This window comes from Taeniopygia guttata, chromosome 4 (genome assembly GCF_048771995.1).
Source record: "Taeniopygia guttata chromosome 4, bTaeGut7.mat, whole genome shotgun sequence".
Taxonomy (NCBI): Eukaryota; Metazoa; Chordata; class Aves; order Passeriformes; family Estrildidae; genus Taeniopygia; species Taeniopygia guttata.
This window is the reverse complement of record NC_133028.1, coordinates 11,257,406-11,274,354: the sequence shown is the minus strand read 5'-3', so window position 1 is coordinate 11,274,354 and position 16,949 is coordinate 11,257,406. Positions and strand designations below refer to the sequence as shown.

Here is a 16,949-nt window from a genome sequence, read left to right as displayed (position 1 = left end):
ATTGTGGCAGTTAATTTTCCCTCAGAAGTCTTCTCTGTATTTGAGTGTATTTGAGACTGCAGTTGAGTTTGGTTTCAAACAGGAAGCATATGGCAGCAGGCGGGGGGGCCAAGTCTTGTGCTGGGATACAGGACATCAAAGAAGCCACATGCCTAATTGAATTTCTTGTTCTGCTTGAGTCAAGCAACAGAATATTGTTTTCTGTGAATATTAACTCATATTTGAGAATTAATTTATTTCAGTCCTGTCTAGACATGTCTTTTGTTCATCTTCTACAAATAGACTTCAGCAAATAGCAAAAGGATTTTCCAAATCAATAGATTTTAGCTATGCATTACAGAACTCTTGAGGATGACATTCAGAATTTATAATCACAGATTCGAAAGGCAGAACTCTGGTTTTCCAAGTTTCAAGTTGATCAGGCAAAACTAAGTTTACCTGACCTCTGACAGGGCATAAGGAAACATTTCATTTTATACCAAAAAAGATACAGGTCAAGAATTACTTTACAAATATTCTGAAGCAACTATCGTTGATACTTTGCAAACAGTAATTTGCCTCAATAACATAATAACAGTGTTCTGTGATATACTGGTGTATTGAGATGAATTTAGTGTTCATATACGTAGAAATCACAGCTTGATTCCAAGTGTTTTACTTAGGTATATGCCTTTTTAAAGAGGGTCTTAAAGGATGAACTGTTTTCTGGCTCCTAGCATCTCTTCCCTTCTTGTATGCATCTTTGCAGAATAGTTACCCTTTTCAGGAAATACAAATTGTCTCACCATTCTCAGTTTCACCTTTTTTCAGTTATAATGAAAACTAGGGTGGTGAGAGTGGCAAGTGAGGTCTGCAAGCCCGTGGGGCCAGTGCTTCACAGCTGAGCTGTGTGTTGTTTTCAATTGGCAGTGTATAGTGATTTTTGAAATACTCCTTATTTAACATTTTTGGAACCAGTTGCCTGCAGAAATTATACCTGATATTTAAGGAATGGAACAGTAAATTGACACCAAGTGTTCTTAGGCTAAAAGAGAAGATAATAGAAAATTCCAAGGCAAATGCAAATGGGGCTTCTCGACTTTGTCCAAGGATGCCTGACGTTGCTATCAGTACTGTAGTGATGCTGTTCTGGCAATTTAGTTTAATCTGTGCCTAGCATGTCCAGTTTTCAAAGTAAGGACTAAGGCATTTCTCTCTCCTTTCTGTGCTACACGCTGAGTCTTCTGTAATCACTACCAAAAGATAAGAATGAAATTGGAAGAAAAAGTAGCAAAAAACAAAGCTATTGTCATGGGGAAGGCAAAAGAAAAAGATAGGTAGAAAAGAAAGGTTGTATGTGCAATTAGTGCTGTGATAATAACTGGAAATGTAGTTACTAAAGGTTAGCCATCTCCAAAGGCAAATTTTGCTTTCCTGCTCCTTGACTTTGAAGTGGTGGGGAAGAAGCTTGAGGGAAGTAACAAGCAGGGGTAGGGTGGGCATCAGAGGATAACAAATCATGTTTCCCTCCTCAGGACCTTAGGTCCTTTAATGATGAAGTCACATACATCTCTAGTAATTGTATGCCTTGCAGTATTGCTTATTCACTACAAGGTATGGAAGATGCGTCTCTCTTCCTATTTCATTATGCTCTGCCTTTGTGTATCTGCTGCTCGAGGGACTGAGGAACAGCAGAACTTATCCCCTCCCACATTCTTCTCTGCCTTTTGACACGTTTACTAAAAAAGAGAAGGTATTTTTTCCCTCAAATCTGCACCTAAAGATTTGAAGAGACAACTGCAAAGCATAAAACTAAAGCCTGGAAAATCTATCTACCATATGCATAACACAGCCTGTATTTTCTTTAAGACATTTCCTTGAACATATAACATAAAGGTTCTTATTTTCTGTGCTTTTATACTTGACAGTATGTGTGTAAAGATGTGAGAGACCGATTGTGGTGTTACTTATTGTTATTTAGTAAAGCCACAGAGCTGAAATGAAAAGTAATCCAAACCTCATAATAATAAGTAGGCATGACTCATGGATTACTTCTAAAGTATTTGTTCCATTAATCCAACTCTACTGTGTGGTTTGAAAGTAATTACATTTTGAATATCAGCGTGAATAACTTAAAGGTTTGGGATCACTTGAAGTTTCTTATCAATCATCAGCTAATATCCCTTACTTATAATTTGCATTTTTAACAGAATAAGTGACTCAAAGCTACTTCTTATTTTACTTATTTTTATAATTATTTACCACTTCCTTTGATTGTGTGGTAATACCTTTCACATTTACATCCTTTGGTGTCTTAGAGCCTACAAGTATCAGTTTGTTCGATTTTAATGCTTTATTGAAATAAATCCAAAAGTTTCTCTGAACTTTTGTAATATATTTGAGGGAATATAAAGCATCTGAAGCTCAGTTGTTTTGGATGCATATTTATTGATCTATGCAAAATATTAGGAGAATCTGAGACAGATCCATAGATGATAACAAAGGAAATAATTACCCACTTTAAGTGCTAATCAAAATGCTATCCACACATAGCTGCTGATAGCCCGTACGTGGCCAATGCAAACAGGGACGTGATGTGACTGTTCCTTGTTATGCTAGACTAGTCAGTTCCTGAAGACACAGTACTGATGTGGAGGACATTTTCTGTGGTATTTGATGGGTCATCTGATTATAATATTTTGTATTATTCTTACTAATCTTATGCAGTAGAAGCTATGAATTTCTGAGCAGCTAAATAAAGAGAGTGCAACTATATTCACACCCAGAATATTCTGACTTGGAAAGGGGCCAAAAGGATCATTGAGTTTAGCTCTTAAGTGAATGGCCCATACAGGGGTCAAAGCCACAACTTTGGCATCATTAGTTCTCTGCTCTAATTTGGAACAAAAGATCACTTTTTCTTCTGAGACAGTTATTCAGGAATACAAATATTTAGGAAACACAAAAGAAAATTATTGCCATATGTAATGTTTCAATGTAATAATGCTAATGAAGAAAGGAAAGCATTACCACTTGAAAATATTTCCATCCTCCATCACACTACTTTTTGTGACTCTGAGTTGCAGGAATGCTGGCTCCATGTTAGTGACAGGGAAAGATTCTATACATCATGATGAAAGAGCAAACCAGCTCTGAGGCTGCTTCTCAAACTTACCCAGAGCTTGCTCAGTAAGAGGTAAGAAAAAGCTTTTCAGGTTCTGTAACTGTTTCTGGGAAGTATTTTGCATTTATCTTCATCTCATGTAATGTGGCCTATCTTCCTCTCAAAAAATAATGTTCCTCAGTCCAGAAAAACAAAGCCAAACCAATAAAAAACCACTTTATAGTTTAAGAATGGTTTTACTTGTCTTTAACTATAAAGTGGAAGAATGAAATTTGTGCCTCTTTCTTCAAGTACATTACAGACGACCCTACTGTCCAAACTCATTTAGTATTATTATAAGGCCTTTTCAAACTTAAGATGTGCTGACATCCTGTCTTCAATGCTCTTGTAAATTCTGAAGTAAACAGATTTCAAAGACATTTGACTGTTAGTGTGAAGACGAGGTCAAAGAGTTGAATGACACATCCTCCTTGTGCAATAAGACTACCTATCAATCAGTTTTACTAGCAAATTCATAATAAGGAAAAGAGATCAGAACATGAAAAAGTGTATCTTGGAAAATATATGTGCATGATGTCCATTTTGGTATCTTTGGCATAGCAGCTAATGATGAACAACCATTACATACAACCTGGAAATATGGTTGTCTCCTGTAGGAGAACTTATTCCACAGTTTATTACTTCTGAAAATTAGAAATAGAAAAAATATGTTAAAGTGGTCTGAACTTTTTAAGTGACTAAACTTAAATGTGTACTGAGCATATTTAAGTAACTAAAAGAAGCAAGATGGTTAAATTTAATTTAATAATTATCATGTTTTAGTGTTGATAATTCATGGATGGTAATTTACATATATTAAAACATTATTTCAATTATTGCATTCATTGACAATGCATTTGGCAAATACATACTCAGAAGTTAGGTAATTTTCATCTTTCAATACGCTCAAAGATTTCAGCATTTTTTAGCATGTCATGTGGTGCCACTATCTTTCATTTCCCTAAATTTTCTGTAGCACTTTTTCTACAGGATTAGATTTTAGAGATGGGTTAATAAATGGTAATGTTAAATACAGCCAATCTCCCACTTTAATAGTAGGACACAGTCTAAAGTCAGACAGATGGTTCTGGAAGAAAGAAATTCCCTCTACCTACTAAGTAAATATATAGAAACAACAAAATTGTTATTACCAAGAATATTAAAAATCAGAAAGCAGTATGAAAGGCCTGTATGATAAAGCACTTCATGTGATTCAGCAATCAGGGAATTTTATGTGTGTGTAAACTGTATATATGATGATAATGAGAGTTTGTCTCAGTAAAAAGAAAACAATTCATACCTAGTGATCCAGTCTGAATACAAGATACATTTAGATATAAATTTACACATATTTCTACTACATTTAAATTTTACATATTTATATATTTCAATGTATCATGTGTGGTGAATTTGGCATTGCTGGATTAATGGCTCATTTGTTCATATTCTTAGAGGTCCTTTCCAACTAAAATGATTTGATGATTTTATGAGAAGAAGATGGCACTCTGTGGTTTTCCATGGGATATTCCACAAATATAGGCCAGTAGGCATTGAGTGACTCCTTCTGACCACCTTACTGTTGTTTTCCTCAGTGATATCTGGAATCTGGATTTCTTTGAAAAAACTGTCCTGGAGTGGAAATTATTTGGAAATAGAATAGCAAATGTATCTTGGTCTCTTCCCAAATGCTGGCATGTTGGGTTTTAATTTACTGGTGTAAGGTCAAGCTGTTTTCCAAGTCATGTGTAAAAGGTATTTAATAAAACATGGCTGGTGGGACTAGTGGCTAGAATTTGGAATCTGTGCATTTATTCGTAGAGTAGTTGTGTCATGCTGAACTTTCCCTGTGAACTGGAGGCTTGACCACATATACCAAAAGGTTTGCCAAAGCATTCATAGATTAAATTCCCCAAAGTGGGGTTTTAGAGTGGAACCAACAACAGCAGAAAAGGATAAAAAAAGCTTTCCTTGGGCAAATCTATTTTTTTTCTCTTTATTTTAGCTTGACTGCTTTGGGCAGTTGAATAAGACTGAGCTATATGACTGCAAAATGACATTTCGATAAAATGCTTTTGTGCCACTTCAAATGTAGAGTTTGGGATACAACTATAATTTCAGACTTCACATCCAAAGATTATGCAGGCTCTGTGTTGTAAGCACTTTTCTTATCAGTAAATGTGAAGGTTTCTTTTGTTGGCTTAATCCACAGTGCTGTGAGTTAGGATTTTCTTTGGAACAAGCACACTTCAAGCAGAATTCAGTTCTGCTGAACTTAAAGCAAAATAACAAAGCTTTTGGTTTTAGTTTGTGAAGTTGTGGATTCCCTAGCAAATATGCAGTGAAGTTCCTTCTATGACTTGGTGATGCTTTAAATGTGTTGGTTGTCTACACAAAATTACTTTTGATGCACACTATCTTCAACAAAGTCAAATTATGTAATTTAACTTCCAGTAGCTGCAGAGTCACAAGTTGAGTGACAATGGAAGAGAGCTCTTTGACATCACTGAATCCAGCCCCCTTGATCAAAGCAGTGATCTACATCTTGTCCAGCTGACTTTTGAGTATCTCCAAGGATGGAGATAACAGAAGTTCCCTGGGCAGACACCACTGTTCAGCCACCCTATGGTAAAAAAAAAAAAAAAAAAAAAAAAATTCTTAATGTTTAAATGGAGTTTAATGTATTTCAGTTTGTGTCCATTGCCTCTTGGCTTGTCACTGAGCACTGCCAAGAAGACTCTGGCTCCATCTTTACACACATCAATTATTTATATACATTGATAAGGTCTCCCCTGAGCCTTCTCCAGGCTGCCCAGCCCCAGTTCTCTCAGCCTTGCCCTTTGTGATAGGTGCTTCAGTCTCTGATCATCTTGTGGCTCTTTGCTGGGTGTAATCCATATGTCTGTGCCTCTCATTCTGAGGGACCACACTACTGCAGCAGTATCTCAGCAGTGCTGAGTGGGAAGGATTCACCTCCCTCAGCCTGCTGGAAATGCTCTTCCTGGTTCACCTTGAGACACTGTTGGCTGCCTTTGCTGAACATTGTTGGCTTAGGTTTGATTTGATGCCCACCAGGACCTCCAGGGCTTTTTCTGCCAAGCTGCCTTCCAGCCTGTTGGCCTCCAGTACGTACTGCTGCATGGGGCTGTTTCTTTTCAGGTGTGGCACTTTCTACCTCACTTTGCTGAGCTTGATGAGATTCCCATTGCCTGTATCTCCACAAGATGTGTTACTGATATATCAGCCATTCTTCACAGTTTTGTATTATCTATAAACTTGCTGCCATCATCATGGATCTCTTTCTCATCTTCTTGGGTACTGTGAAATTTGCTGGCCTCCATCTGAAGCTGTTCTTTTGGTGATTTTCAACCACCACAGGCTTGTGCAAGGAAGGAGCCCATCCCCTGCTGTCCCAGAATCAGTGTGAAAGCCCAGACACCCAAACAGAGCCACATCTGCTACTGGCAGCTCCATCTGAGCTTGAGTAGTAGGTGATAGGGGAAGGAGAACAGGTTATAACCTTCCTTCCTACAAAAGAACTCCTTTTTAGACACTGGGTCACTTTTTTCTCTTCCAAGCCTCCTTTAATGTCAGACAAGAATGTGATTGACATTTTCAGCTCCTTCAGTGCTTTGAGTTATTTTGAATGCTGAGAACTATTCTTACTCTATGGGGTTGTTTTAACTTGCATTTGAAATTACAAGTCAGTAATTTACAGTGGACCAGGCTTCTGTTGGGGCAGTTAGTCATCACCAAGTGAATGAATGTATTAGCATGTCACCCTGATATATATCAACCTCCTCTCCCATAAAGTACAGTGGCAGCTGTAAATACACTCTTAGTGCAGCTTTCTTTTAAGAAAATAGATCCAGCAAGGCATGTATTCAGAAGATCTCTTTAACCAAGGCTCATTGCCTTACTGTTTTATTTTTGGAATGTTCATTAACATGGTGTGGAAGCACCATAGATCCATGTGGAGGTGTTAATGGCCATAAAATTGGCTGCTTCCTGTACTTGTTGCTCTGAAGCGTGATCTTAGTTTGGAAACTCCTGTGTAAATGTGTGTATTTGTCTTAGGATTCTGTTTCCTAGCAAACCATGACACAGTGCAAAATGTGCTGCTGCATTTGCTGTGGCTGGCCCTCTTAACCTGTCAGCATAATTTATGGGAACACTTCCCGACACCTTCTGCTGCTAATGGTCTCTCAGAGTCCTGCAGAAAAGCCCAGTTCTGCCTCCTAATTTTAAGAGCCATGATGGTGGCACTGTTTGTCTCTTTTCTGGATCTATTTTGGATTTATGTCTGGCCAAGGGTTTGAAAGAGCTGCTATTAAAGCAGAAACATCTGCTGGGGCTTTATGTGCTGCTGGCTTGCCAAGTTCAACAGCAGGCCAAACTACAGCTGATGGGCTCAGCCCTCCACAGGTGTCACTGCAGTCACAGGAGAATGCCTGTAAGGGAAATTGGGCTGCTGAAAGCTCAAAACAAAATAAATAAATAAATAAGTAAATAAAACCCCTTCAGCAACTGTAGAAGGCTGTTAGGAGGTTATGTTTGGGGTCATTAGCAAATAACAGAAACAAACTTTTGTGAAGTGGTTGTGAGTATCTGAATTCCCTGGTGTCCCTGGTTGCTGCAGCACCCTGAGACGTGCCTCCTCCCATTCCTACCTGCAGGCTTCGTGTTCTGCATGCTGCCAGCTCAGGCAGCACAGACATTCAGTGATTTTAAACCTGTTAGGAAAACCTGATTTTGTTTAACCATGTGAATGTTTTTATGATTCAGACACAGCATGGCAATGTTGTTTGTGGGCATACATGGGTGAGGCAGATGATTGTTTTGACGTGAACTGTTTCTGAAGGAGAGGGATTCAAAACATTTCTTTTAAAATCCTTGTAAAGGTTTTGTTCTGATTCGATTTTAATAACTTGAAATAATCACTCCTTTGACACAGGGAACATGGGAACTGACATCTTGGATGAACTTGAGCTGCATCTGAGCACTGTCCAGCCTCCATCCCAGATGTATATTTGCAGTTTCAGAGAAGCATTCCAGAAAACTCACAACATGCAACGTGGGTCCCTGATACATTTCCAGAGTATATTTTTCTGTATTTAATTGTTTAGGATTTTTATTTGTTTTAAAAATGTCCAGTTACTCCCTTAGTTTTGCCAAGCATTTGGCTTCAGGTGCAGAGTACCACAGTCAAATTACTGACCAAACATTGACTTCATTTACCTTTTTATAATGTGCTACACCTGGCCATATAGTTCAATCATAAAATGGAGGTCAGTACTTCAGCAGCAAAAGCTAAAACTGCTACAATTGGAGTTAAAGAAGAGTTCTGCTTACTGAAGAGTGAGTAGAAGACTGTTACAGTTTGCAGAATCCATTGCTAAAAGAATAGATAATTGCATGTGAATGTGCATATGCAATTTATTAAATTATTATCAGTTCTTTTTTAATTCCACAAATGTTCCTATTCCAACCAGTTCTATCCAGTGATTGCAAGAAAATTTGCTGTTCTGGTCAGAAAGCACAAGGCCAAATCCTCTCATCTATCCCAACATGTTTCTTGCCTTCCAAGAAGCTGCCTGACTGAGAATAAAGTTGTTTCAGAAATATTTCAGCTGTGTTTAGTGGTTTAAATAAAAAGCCTGGGCTACGGGAAATGCCTAGCATTTTTCCGTGGTGGAAAATTTTAATGTTCCCTACAAACCTCAAGAAAATATTCTTGAACCATCTCCTTTCCCCAAAGAACACAAATATGTGAGATAACAAACAATTCCTTTGTAATTACTCATTTCCTTTCACAACATTTTTAAAAGAAAAATCATACTGGAAGTGATATATGTATGTTTCCACTTCTGGCAATATAGTTAGTAAGCATGATTTTGGAAATTTGCATTTTAGCAACAAGGACTTCTTTTTCCTAGACTAAAAATTAAAAAAAAAAAACCAAACAAAAATACTCCATCAAAATTAAATCCAACCTTTTTTTTTTTTTTTTTTTTTTTTTTTTCCAGAGCTGGGTGTCTAAATAGGTGAAAGGAAGGTAGTTTTATGTAGGAAGTATTAATTTGTTTTGTAGGTAATAATTGAATAGTTAATGGAATAGTTAAGTGTCTCAACAGTAAACCTCCCAAATGCTCCATAATACACTTCATTCTTTGCTAGTGCAGTGCTGGACTTGCAGCTACTGAAATTGAATCTACACAGAGCTGTTTCTTATGAGAAATGCCTGTATACTCACTGTTACTTGCACAATATGTTGAATCCAGTGAAAAAAGTGTGGTAAGAAACTGATTTTTCCTTATTTCCCACAATTTCATTTTTGTTTTTTACTCCCTCATGTAGGTCACTGGAACTGTTTGTGGGAAGGAACTGTAAACACCATTACTGAAATCCAAAAGCAAGGCTTCAAAACCATTATTTTGACTGTGAATTGTTTCAATAAGTTTGTTTTTAACAGGAACAAATGACTAGGATTGAATGATTGTGGGGGAATTTTAATTTGCCCCCAAGCACCTCAAGGTAATTTAGACCCTGTGCCCCTTGAGGACAGCACGATCCAGCACATGCCCCAGCTCTTCCATGGCTGCAAAGCTAAGGAAGAAATAACCCAGACCTTTTAGTTTTTGCAAAAGTAAGATGTAACCCTGTCTTGCTGGCGGTGTCTTGTCTGCTTTGTCACTGTGACACTGCTTGTTTTATGGTTGAGTGGATTCATCACAAGTATCTGTGTACTGCGAGCGTGGCTACGGGCTGTACCTTCCAAGACATACTGACAGCAAGTGCTGTGTGTTGGGGATGGAATTAATGTACCAAGGCAGTAGTTTCAGAATAGGTGTCTAACCTAAACTAACACTTTCTAAGAGGACAGGAGATGGCTGCAGCTAATAGAAGCTAATGTGATGTTTTGTCAGCCTGTAGAATATAAAAGCTAATTGTTGCAGCTGTGCAGCAAAGTAATGAGGAGCTTGAAAATGTAACTGATAAGCAGATTGATTATAGGCTAATGAGCAGGATGTTTGTGGTATATTGAAGGACTAATGAAGGGCTGCAAAGATAACTGCAATGGTATACAGTGAGATATGCAGAGTGGGAATGTTTAAATACAGCACAGAAAGATATGTAGTAGATAGTAAAGATACAATGCTACCAACTATTGGAGTTTGAGCATGTGTGTGTGCATTGTGTGGATGAAGAAATTAACCAAAACCAGTACCTGACAAATGCATGACAGAAGATACAGTACATGAATACACATTGTATAATTCACATATCTCCATCAAGTACAAAGGTCTGGACTTGATATCTCCATCTGTACAAAGATCTCTGTTTACCACCATCCATGTTCTCTCATAAGAAAATGTGAATGGTTGCTGTACACGTATGAAGCATTGGGTCCAGACAGCTCTGAGAAAGGATAGTTCCTGGAAAACGTGGACTCAAAACGCTTTCTTCAAAGGTAATTGCAACATCAGGGTAGAAGATTGTAGCCCGGCATGCCAATTGGAGGCCCTGTCAGACTTGGTACCGTGTGGTGTCGGAGGACTCAGCTGTATGCGTTGCAAAGTAAGGTCATGTCTTATTTGTCACTCTGACTTGAGCAGCCAGAGTTCCTGAAGAGAGATCTGACTTCTAAAAGTCACCTGCTATGGTAATCCTGGCTTTTGCTGTTGGCTACAGAGGACTGGTTTTCCTTCCACTGTGGCCAGTTGAATTGGATATATTTAATGCTTTGAATAAAAGCTCAGGTCTAGAATATGTGATGTTCATGATCCTTCTTGAGTATTCACTTGATGCAAATGCAGTCTTTTGGGTTTTGGGTTTTTTTTTTTTTTTGAGTGTATTTTTTTTCTTGTGGAATTTTTTAGGTCAGCAATTTGCAATCAAATATATATGGGCATTATTGGAAGGAGTATATGTAATTATTGGAAGGAGTCTCTATAGCTGTATAAATACAAACTTGCGCCATGTCCTGTACACAGCACAGCATTACAGAACAGCTAATTTCAACTAAAAAGGCAGTTAGGATTACCAACAGCTCTAAAAAATATCTATCTTATCGGACATGTGATTAATATATGATATCAATAATTGATAAGTGAAAACAGGACATGTTAATCTCTAGTGGTTTTGGGAAAAGAAATTAAACCCTCTGTTGCCTAAATATGAAGTTGCTAAAATATGTATATGTTACCTCTAGCCTTCACCATTGATTCTTTAGTGTAAAACTGAATTAAGGAAGAAGCATTTCTAAATTTTTAGTTTTGAGACAAAAAATATGTAATTTCCAAAACGCTTAATTTTCTGGAAAGTAGAGAGAGAGGTATTTCCAAAACGTACTCCAACAAAGCTGATAGCTGATTAATAATCTGTTAATTGGATTGCTGGGTGTTAATTGGATTGCAAGGAGTCCCACTCTTCTACAGTCTTTGAAGAAACTTTCATCTGTATGAATTCCTCAATATATGAGTTGGGTGTTGGAAATCAATGTTATGATGTGTTTGTTCTCTGTAGAAAGCCTTTGGAGGTTTTGAGGTTTTTGGTTTTGTTTGAAAGGATTTTATGAGGCTAACCAAAGCCTCTGCAGTTTCCACACTGGACGTGTAAAAGCCTTTGAAGGCTTCTGTACTGTTTAAGTGAAGATGATGAGTTAGTTTTCCACTTCTTTAATGATGTTCCTCTGGTTTCTTCCCTTTCAGTAGGGTTGTCCTGGTATTTGTTGCTGGAACCTCTGATGTATCTGTTTTACATCCTCCATCAGCCAGTTCTTCATTTCTCTGCTCTAGTTATCTATTTTCCTTACAGACATTTGAGGTATAGCCGACAGTGTTGTCTTATTATTCAGGTGAAAGACCAGAGAACAAAGGAAATCCTACTGTTAGCTGTAAGTCTGCCACAGAGCAAGAACCTAAAATAATTTATCCTGCATTTTAAAAGCTCATGCTGTAAATCTTGGACTGTTCTGCTGACTGAAAGGAGGGGAAGGTGGGAAGACAACATTTGCAATAGAGTCTGGAGAAAATTAAGTGGGAATTACTCGAGTGGGTTTATGTAATGATCCACTCTTCCTTGATTCTCTAATGTGCATCTCAATTGAATTTTTTTTCCAACAATTTCCCAGTTATCTAAACCTGCAGATTTTTTGTATTCTTTTCTTTCAAATACATTTTTTTTTTTTTAATTTCACCAGTTAAGTGGTCCAAGAGGCATTTGAAATCTCTTCATTGTTGTCTTCCAGGATTTTAAGTTAATGGAGCTTGTACAATATGACTCATTTGACTAGAATGGATCTTGAGTTAGTCTTCAAGAATAAAAAGTAGGGGAAATCTCATGAACATGTGTGTTAAGTGTTCCAACCATTTTCTTTCTAGTGTGTCTCTTCAATTCATTAAAAAAAAAAGGAAGCATTTTTTTGCAGTTGATGTGTTCTTTGAGTATTACATTTGATTTGGGAATGCAATTTTCATCTCTAAGAATCTTCATCAACATCTTACTTTATTAATTTTTAATTTTTCTTATATATTTTTAAATATCTACTTGTAAATATAACCTGGAAAATCACTAACAATGAGCAATGTTGAACTATAGGTGTGAGTCACCAGGGGAGAGCTTTATAATGATAGTGAAGTTCAGAAAGGCAAACATTTGATGTCGTTTTTGGTATCTGCTAAATTTCTTCTTCCTCAACATTTCTATTGGAAGATATCCAGATCCAATGTTTAAGTACAGCTCCAAATTATGTTAGACATAGATTTATTTTACCTCAAATCTAAAAAGTTACATTTTTGAGGGTGAGACCTAAATTTGCACAGAGCTTAGGAGCTTTGGGAGTTTTATTTCATCAGGGTACATTTTTTTACCACTTGGATGCTTTCCCAACTATTTTTTTGAGCCTACAATATTAAGCTAAAAAGACCTAATTACGTCTATGTGTAATATCATTGTATGATTTTGAGGACTCTTATCTGAACATGCTGTTCTTACAGTGAGAACCGAGTTTTTCCATAAAGGGAAAAAAAAAAAAAAAAAAAAAAAAGAGACAGCACATATTAAAGCAGAAACATGTAGATGACTTCATAAAAAGCTATTAACTGTCAGGCCCAGGTTGTGTGATATCTGCATCAGTATGTGAGTAATCATGTTGTCCCACCATCCAATGGTTCTGTCACCTGAGTACTGGAAGATGTGTATCCCGTGAATCTTCCAGTGAATTTTGCTTTTGAATGAAGAAACATCTTTGTAATCTGTGGCTGTAGTGAACAGGGGATACACAGCAGCAGGAAGCAGCCTGAGTATAGCTTGCTGTTTCCCCTGCAATGTGTTACATAAAGCCAAGATTCTAATTAACTATGTTAATTAGAACTGGTTTGTGGAGTTCTGCTGTTTTGCTGCCACTTCAAATAAACTGTGGTATAGGAGGAAGTTATACTCTTCTCATCAGGTACATCTGTATCCTCTTTCCATTATAACTTGAAATATCTTTTCATGATTTTAGGGAGGAAAGAGAATACATTTATCCTGATAAAAGTAGATTACTCATGTGGTTTTTTTTCCATCTCCTTAACACTCCTGACAGAGCATGAGCCGGGTTCCTAACAGAAAAAAAAAATCTCACAAAGACTGGAAAACTGTAAAGGGCTCCTCCTCTCCTTAATTTTGTACAAGCGCAAATATATATTGAAATAGGCATGCACTGTGATCGTAAAATTCATCCTCCCTAACTGTCTGTAGCTCAGTAGTGCAATTAAAGGATATTCTGTTCTAGCTGCATGCCACAAAATGTTAGTTCTTTATATATGCAGAGTCAGGAACTTCAAAGTTATATCTTAAGTGAAAAAGTAGAGGTGACCTGTTCTCTCTGGATTATAGCAGATTTGGAAAACCAATTATTTTTCACAGTGCCTCTCTTGAATGATGTCCTTGAACTATGTCCTCTTGTGCATGAATGTCTCAAAGAATAGCTGACATTCCTGGGCTCTCTCAAGTCTGGGCTATAGAAAAAAAGATTTGGAAGTCAGAATACATTCTGACTCCATAGATCCACAGATCTTCTTCCAATCATGGTCTTCCTGCTTAGACATGGTGTACTTTTTGGGAGATACAGTCGCCTATTTTCTCAGACTGAAACTGGATTTTTTTTTTCCCTTGAGACTGCTAATTTTTTACCTTAAAAATATTTTTGACTGTAGAGTTTTATTACATTTGTCTGAAAATACCGTAGTTATCTTAGTTTTCTCATCTTGTTAAAACCTCATTCATTTTTGGCATTGCTCTCTATAAGTCATGAGCATTAGAAGGGAAAGTTTTGGACTGGAACTTTTTATATCTTGGAACTTATCTTTTTTGGGCTTCCTGCCTGTACTCCTTTCACACATTGACAGAGTTGCCATGGTGTCCCTCGCATGATGTCACTCTCCAGTGGTCCCATTGTATTAATCCTGGAACTGCCTCTTCAAAGTAAATTTAATCATCTTTAAGGTTCAGAGAATTATTTCAGGATGTTATTACTGGGCTAGCCACCAACCTTATACTCTTCCCTCAAAAAGAATAGACTAGGTTATGTTTCCATTATACACACTTGTTCTGCATGGTTTCAGTGCATCTGTCTGAAGTTGATATTTTAAGTCTTTGCTTTAATTTATTTCTGTCAAATACCACTGGCAAATTAGGTTTAGCACTGTCCATCCTATTCCCCTTAGAATTTTAATTAGTTCTGTGCTGAACACCCAGTTGTACACTGCAGTTGTATGTGTTTGATATCTACATATTTATTTGTCAAAATCGAATTGCTATGATTCAGTTAATTCTCTAATGCATTGCTGTATATCTGCAGAGAAAGCAACATTGTAGGGGGAAAAAAATCCCAGGTCAAATCTATTCAGATAATGCTATAAAATGGTTAAACTCTCGGCTTTAGGCTGGAGGATGGCCTGAGTTTCATTGTCTTATGACCAGTTGAGTTTTTTTAACTGGTGGAGAAGGAAGAAAAACAAGGTAAACACGAATCTTTCTAGCTATTCCTTAGGACCTGTTCCAGGCTTATCACTGTCTGCCCACTATACTTGGTGATGCCAAAGAAAGAGAAAGCTGCTCCATGACAGCAGCTGAAAGTTCCTGTATCTCGTGGAAGACTGGATTGGTGAAAACACAGAAGGCGCCTCTGGCTTCATAAAACAATGCCCTCCAACTTCAGTGACATTCTGAGTGGCACTGGGACATAGTTGGGATGTCATGGTGGCCTTCTGTGGCCCCTAGCCCTTCAGGGATTAAGCTGCCTCACGTGGCTTGGAGGAGACCTCAGGCAGTGGGCTAGTTCTCACACTCAGCCAGGGGTTTGGTTCTTCGCTGTTCTCTCTCATTGGACTCAGCAATGCTCCCACAAACTTCAGCAGTGACTACCCTGGGTGAGGAGCATGAGGCAGCAGAGCCTGCTGGGGAACAATGAACATGGTAGAAAAGGGCTATAGGGCAGAAATCACTGCACAGGCAGTGCAGTGTCACACTGGGAAGGACGGTCTTGTCTTGGCTCTCTTGCACATGAGAGATTTTGAGTGCTCCCAATTGTTTGAATGATGAAGAGTTAGGGCAGGGTACCTTCAGCGCTATTTCTTATTCCAGGGAGAGAAGAGGGTGTATAGAGTGGAAGTCCTCATACCAACTCTCTGTCCTAGGGTGTGCTTCTTGGTGAAGAAGGCACAAGTGCCTTAGATGTGTCAGAGTCCCTTTCCAAATGCAAAATGAATGACTGTAAATATGGAGAGGGCATACGGTACAATTTGATCCTAAACAGAACAAGCAAGGTTTCATCCAAAGTGATTTAAATTTGAATGTGACTTGCTTTGAATTTCCCTAACTTTTCCTTATATTAACATTTTACTTGTCTGTTCTTTCTATAATTGACTTTGGCAATACAACTGCAAAGCATGGATGCCATTTTTCACTGATGGCTTTTCAGGAATATGGAACAAATTCTGCAGAGTGCACACATTTGAAATACTTATGGAGACACCTGTGTGATGTACTGATGGCCAAATACTGACTTTCCTTTTTTTAATTCAAAATTGAGTGATCCTCTGAAAAAGAGCTGGAGGAGTAGATGGGATACCTTCCAGTACTAATTCTGCTTGAGGTGTAATGTGAGTCTTCCAGATCTCAGGCCAAATTCTTCTCTTATGCAAGAACAAGCTCTGAAGTCGACTCTTCTTTTTCTGCATAGCTGAGGAGGTGCTGTTAATACTTGCCAATGAGCCTGTGCTCTTCATAGCTCTTTTTTTCCACCTTGTGGGTAATGATGGAAAGAAGTATATGTCAGGCTGCTGGCACTGCACAGAACAAAATAAACTAGCACTGCAGAGAACTTCAAAGTACAGACAGAACTAGCCAGTTTTTTCAAATCTAGAACCTGGTTTCCTTTATAATAGTGGATTTATTTTAGTGGCTAATGAGCATTGAAAAGAACAAAAGGATGACAGAGAAGCATTGAAAATGGCACACTGGTGCACAGAGAGGAATTTTCTTTGCAGAGTTTCAATGCTGAAGCCTTTAGAAGAGAGCACTTACAGATGTTTGATTTCTTTCAGGTCTTCAGATTTTGGGACATTATACACAAAGTTGAATCTACAGCCTGGGATTGCCACTGTTATTGACAATTTCTACATTTGTTCCACCAACAAAAAGAAGGTATGTGGCAAAAAAACGGTTTTGTAGTGCAGGTGAGATTTTGCAACTACATGAAGGGTGTTTTACAGGTTTTCACAATATAGGAAACTGATTTTCATGATGTGAAGATCACCTTTGG

At 37.8% G+C, this 16,949-nt stretch overlaps 1 protein-coding gene across 9 annotated transcripts in view; it reads left to right on the top strand.

Annotated features, from left to right (window-relative positions):
* SORCS2 (sortilin related VPS10 domain containing receptor 2) overlaps positions 1-16,949 on the top strand; it is a 533,588-nt gene that overhangs the window by 281,228 nt on the left and 235,411 nt on the right. For all 9 annotated transcript variants that reach the window (XM_030270687.4, XM_030270686.4, XM_030270685.4 and 6 more), the window contains exon 3: positions 16,732-16,831. In XM_030270687.4, the coding sequence (XP_030126547.4) occupies positions 16,732-16,831 (100 nt within the window). The remainder of the gene's footprint in view (positions 1-16,731; positions 16,832-16,949) is intronic.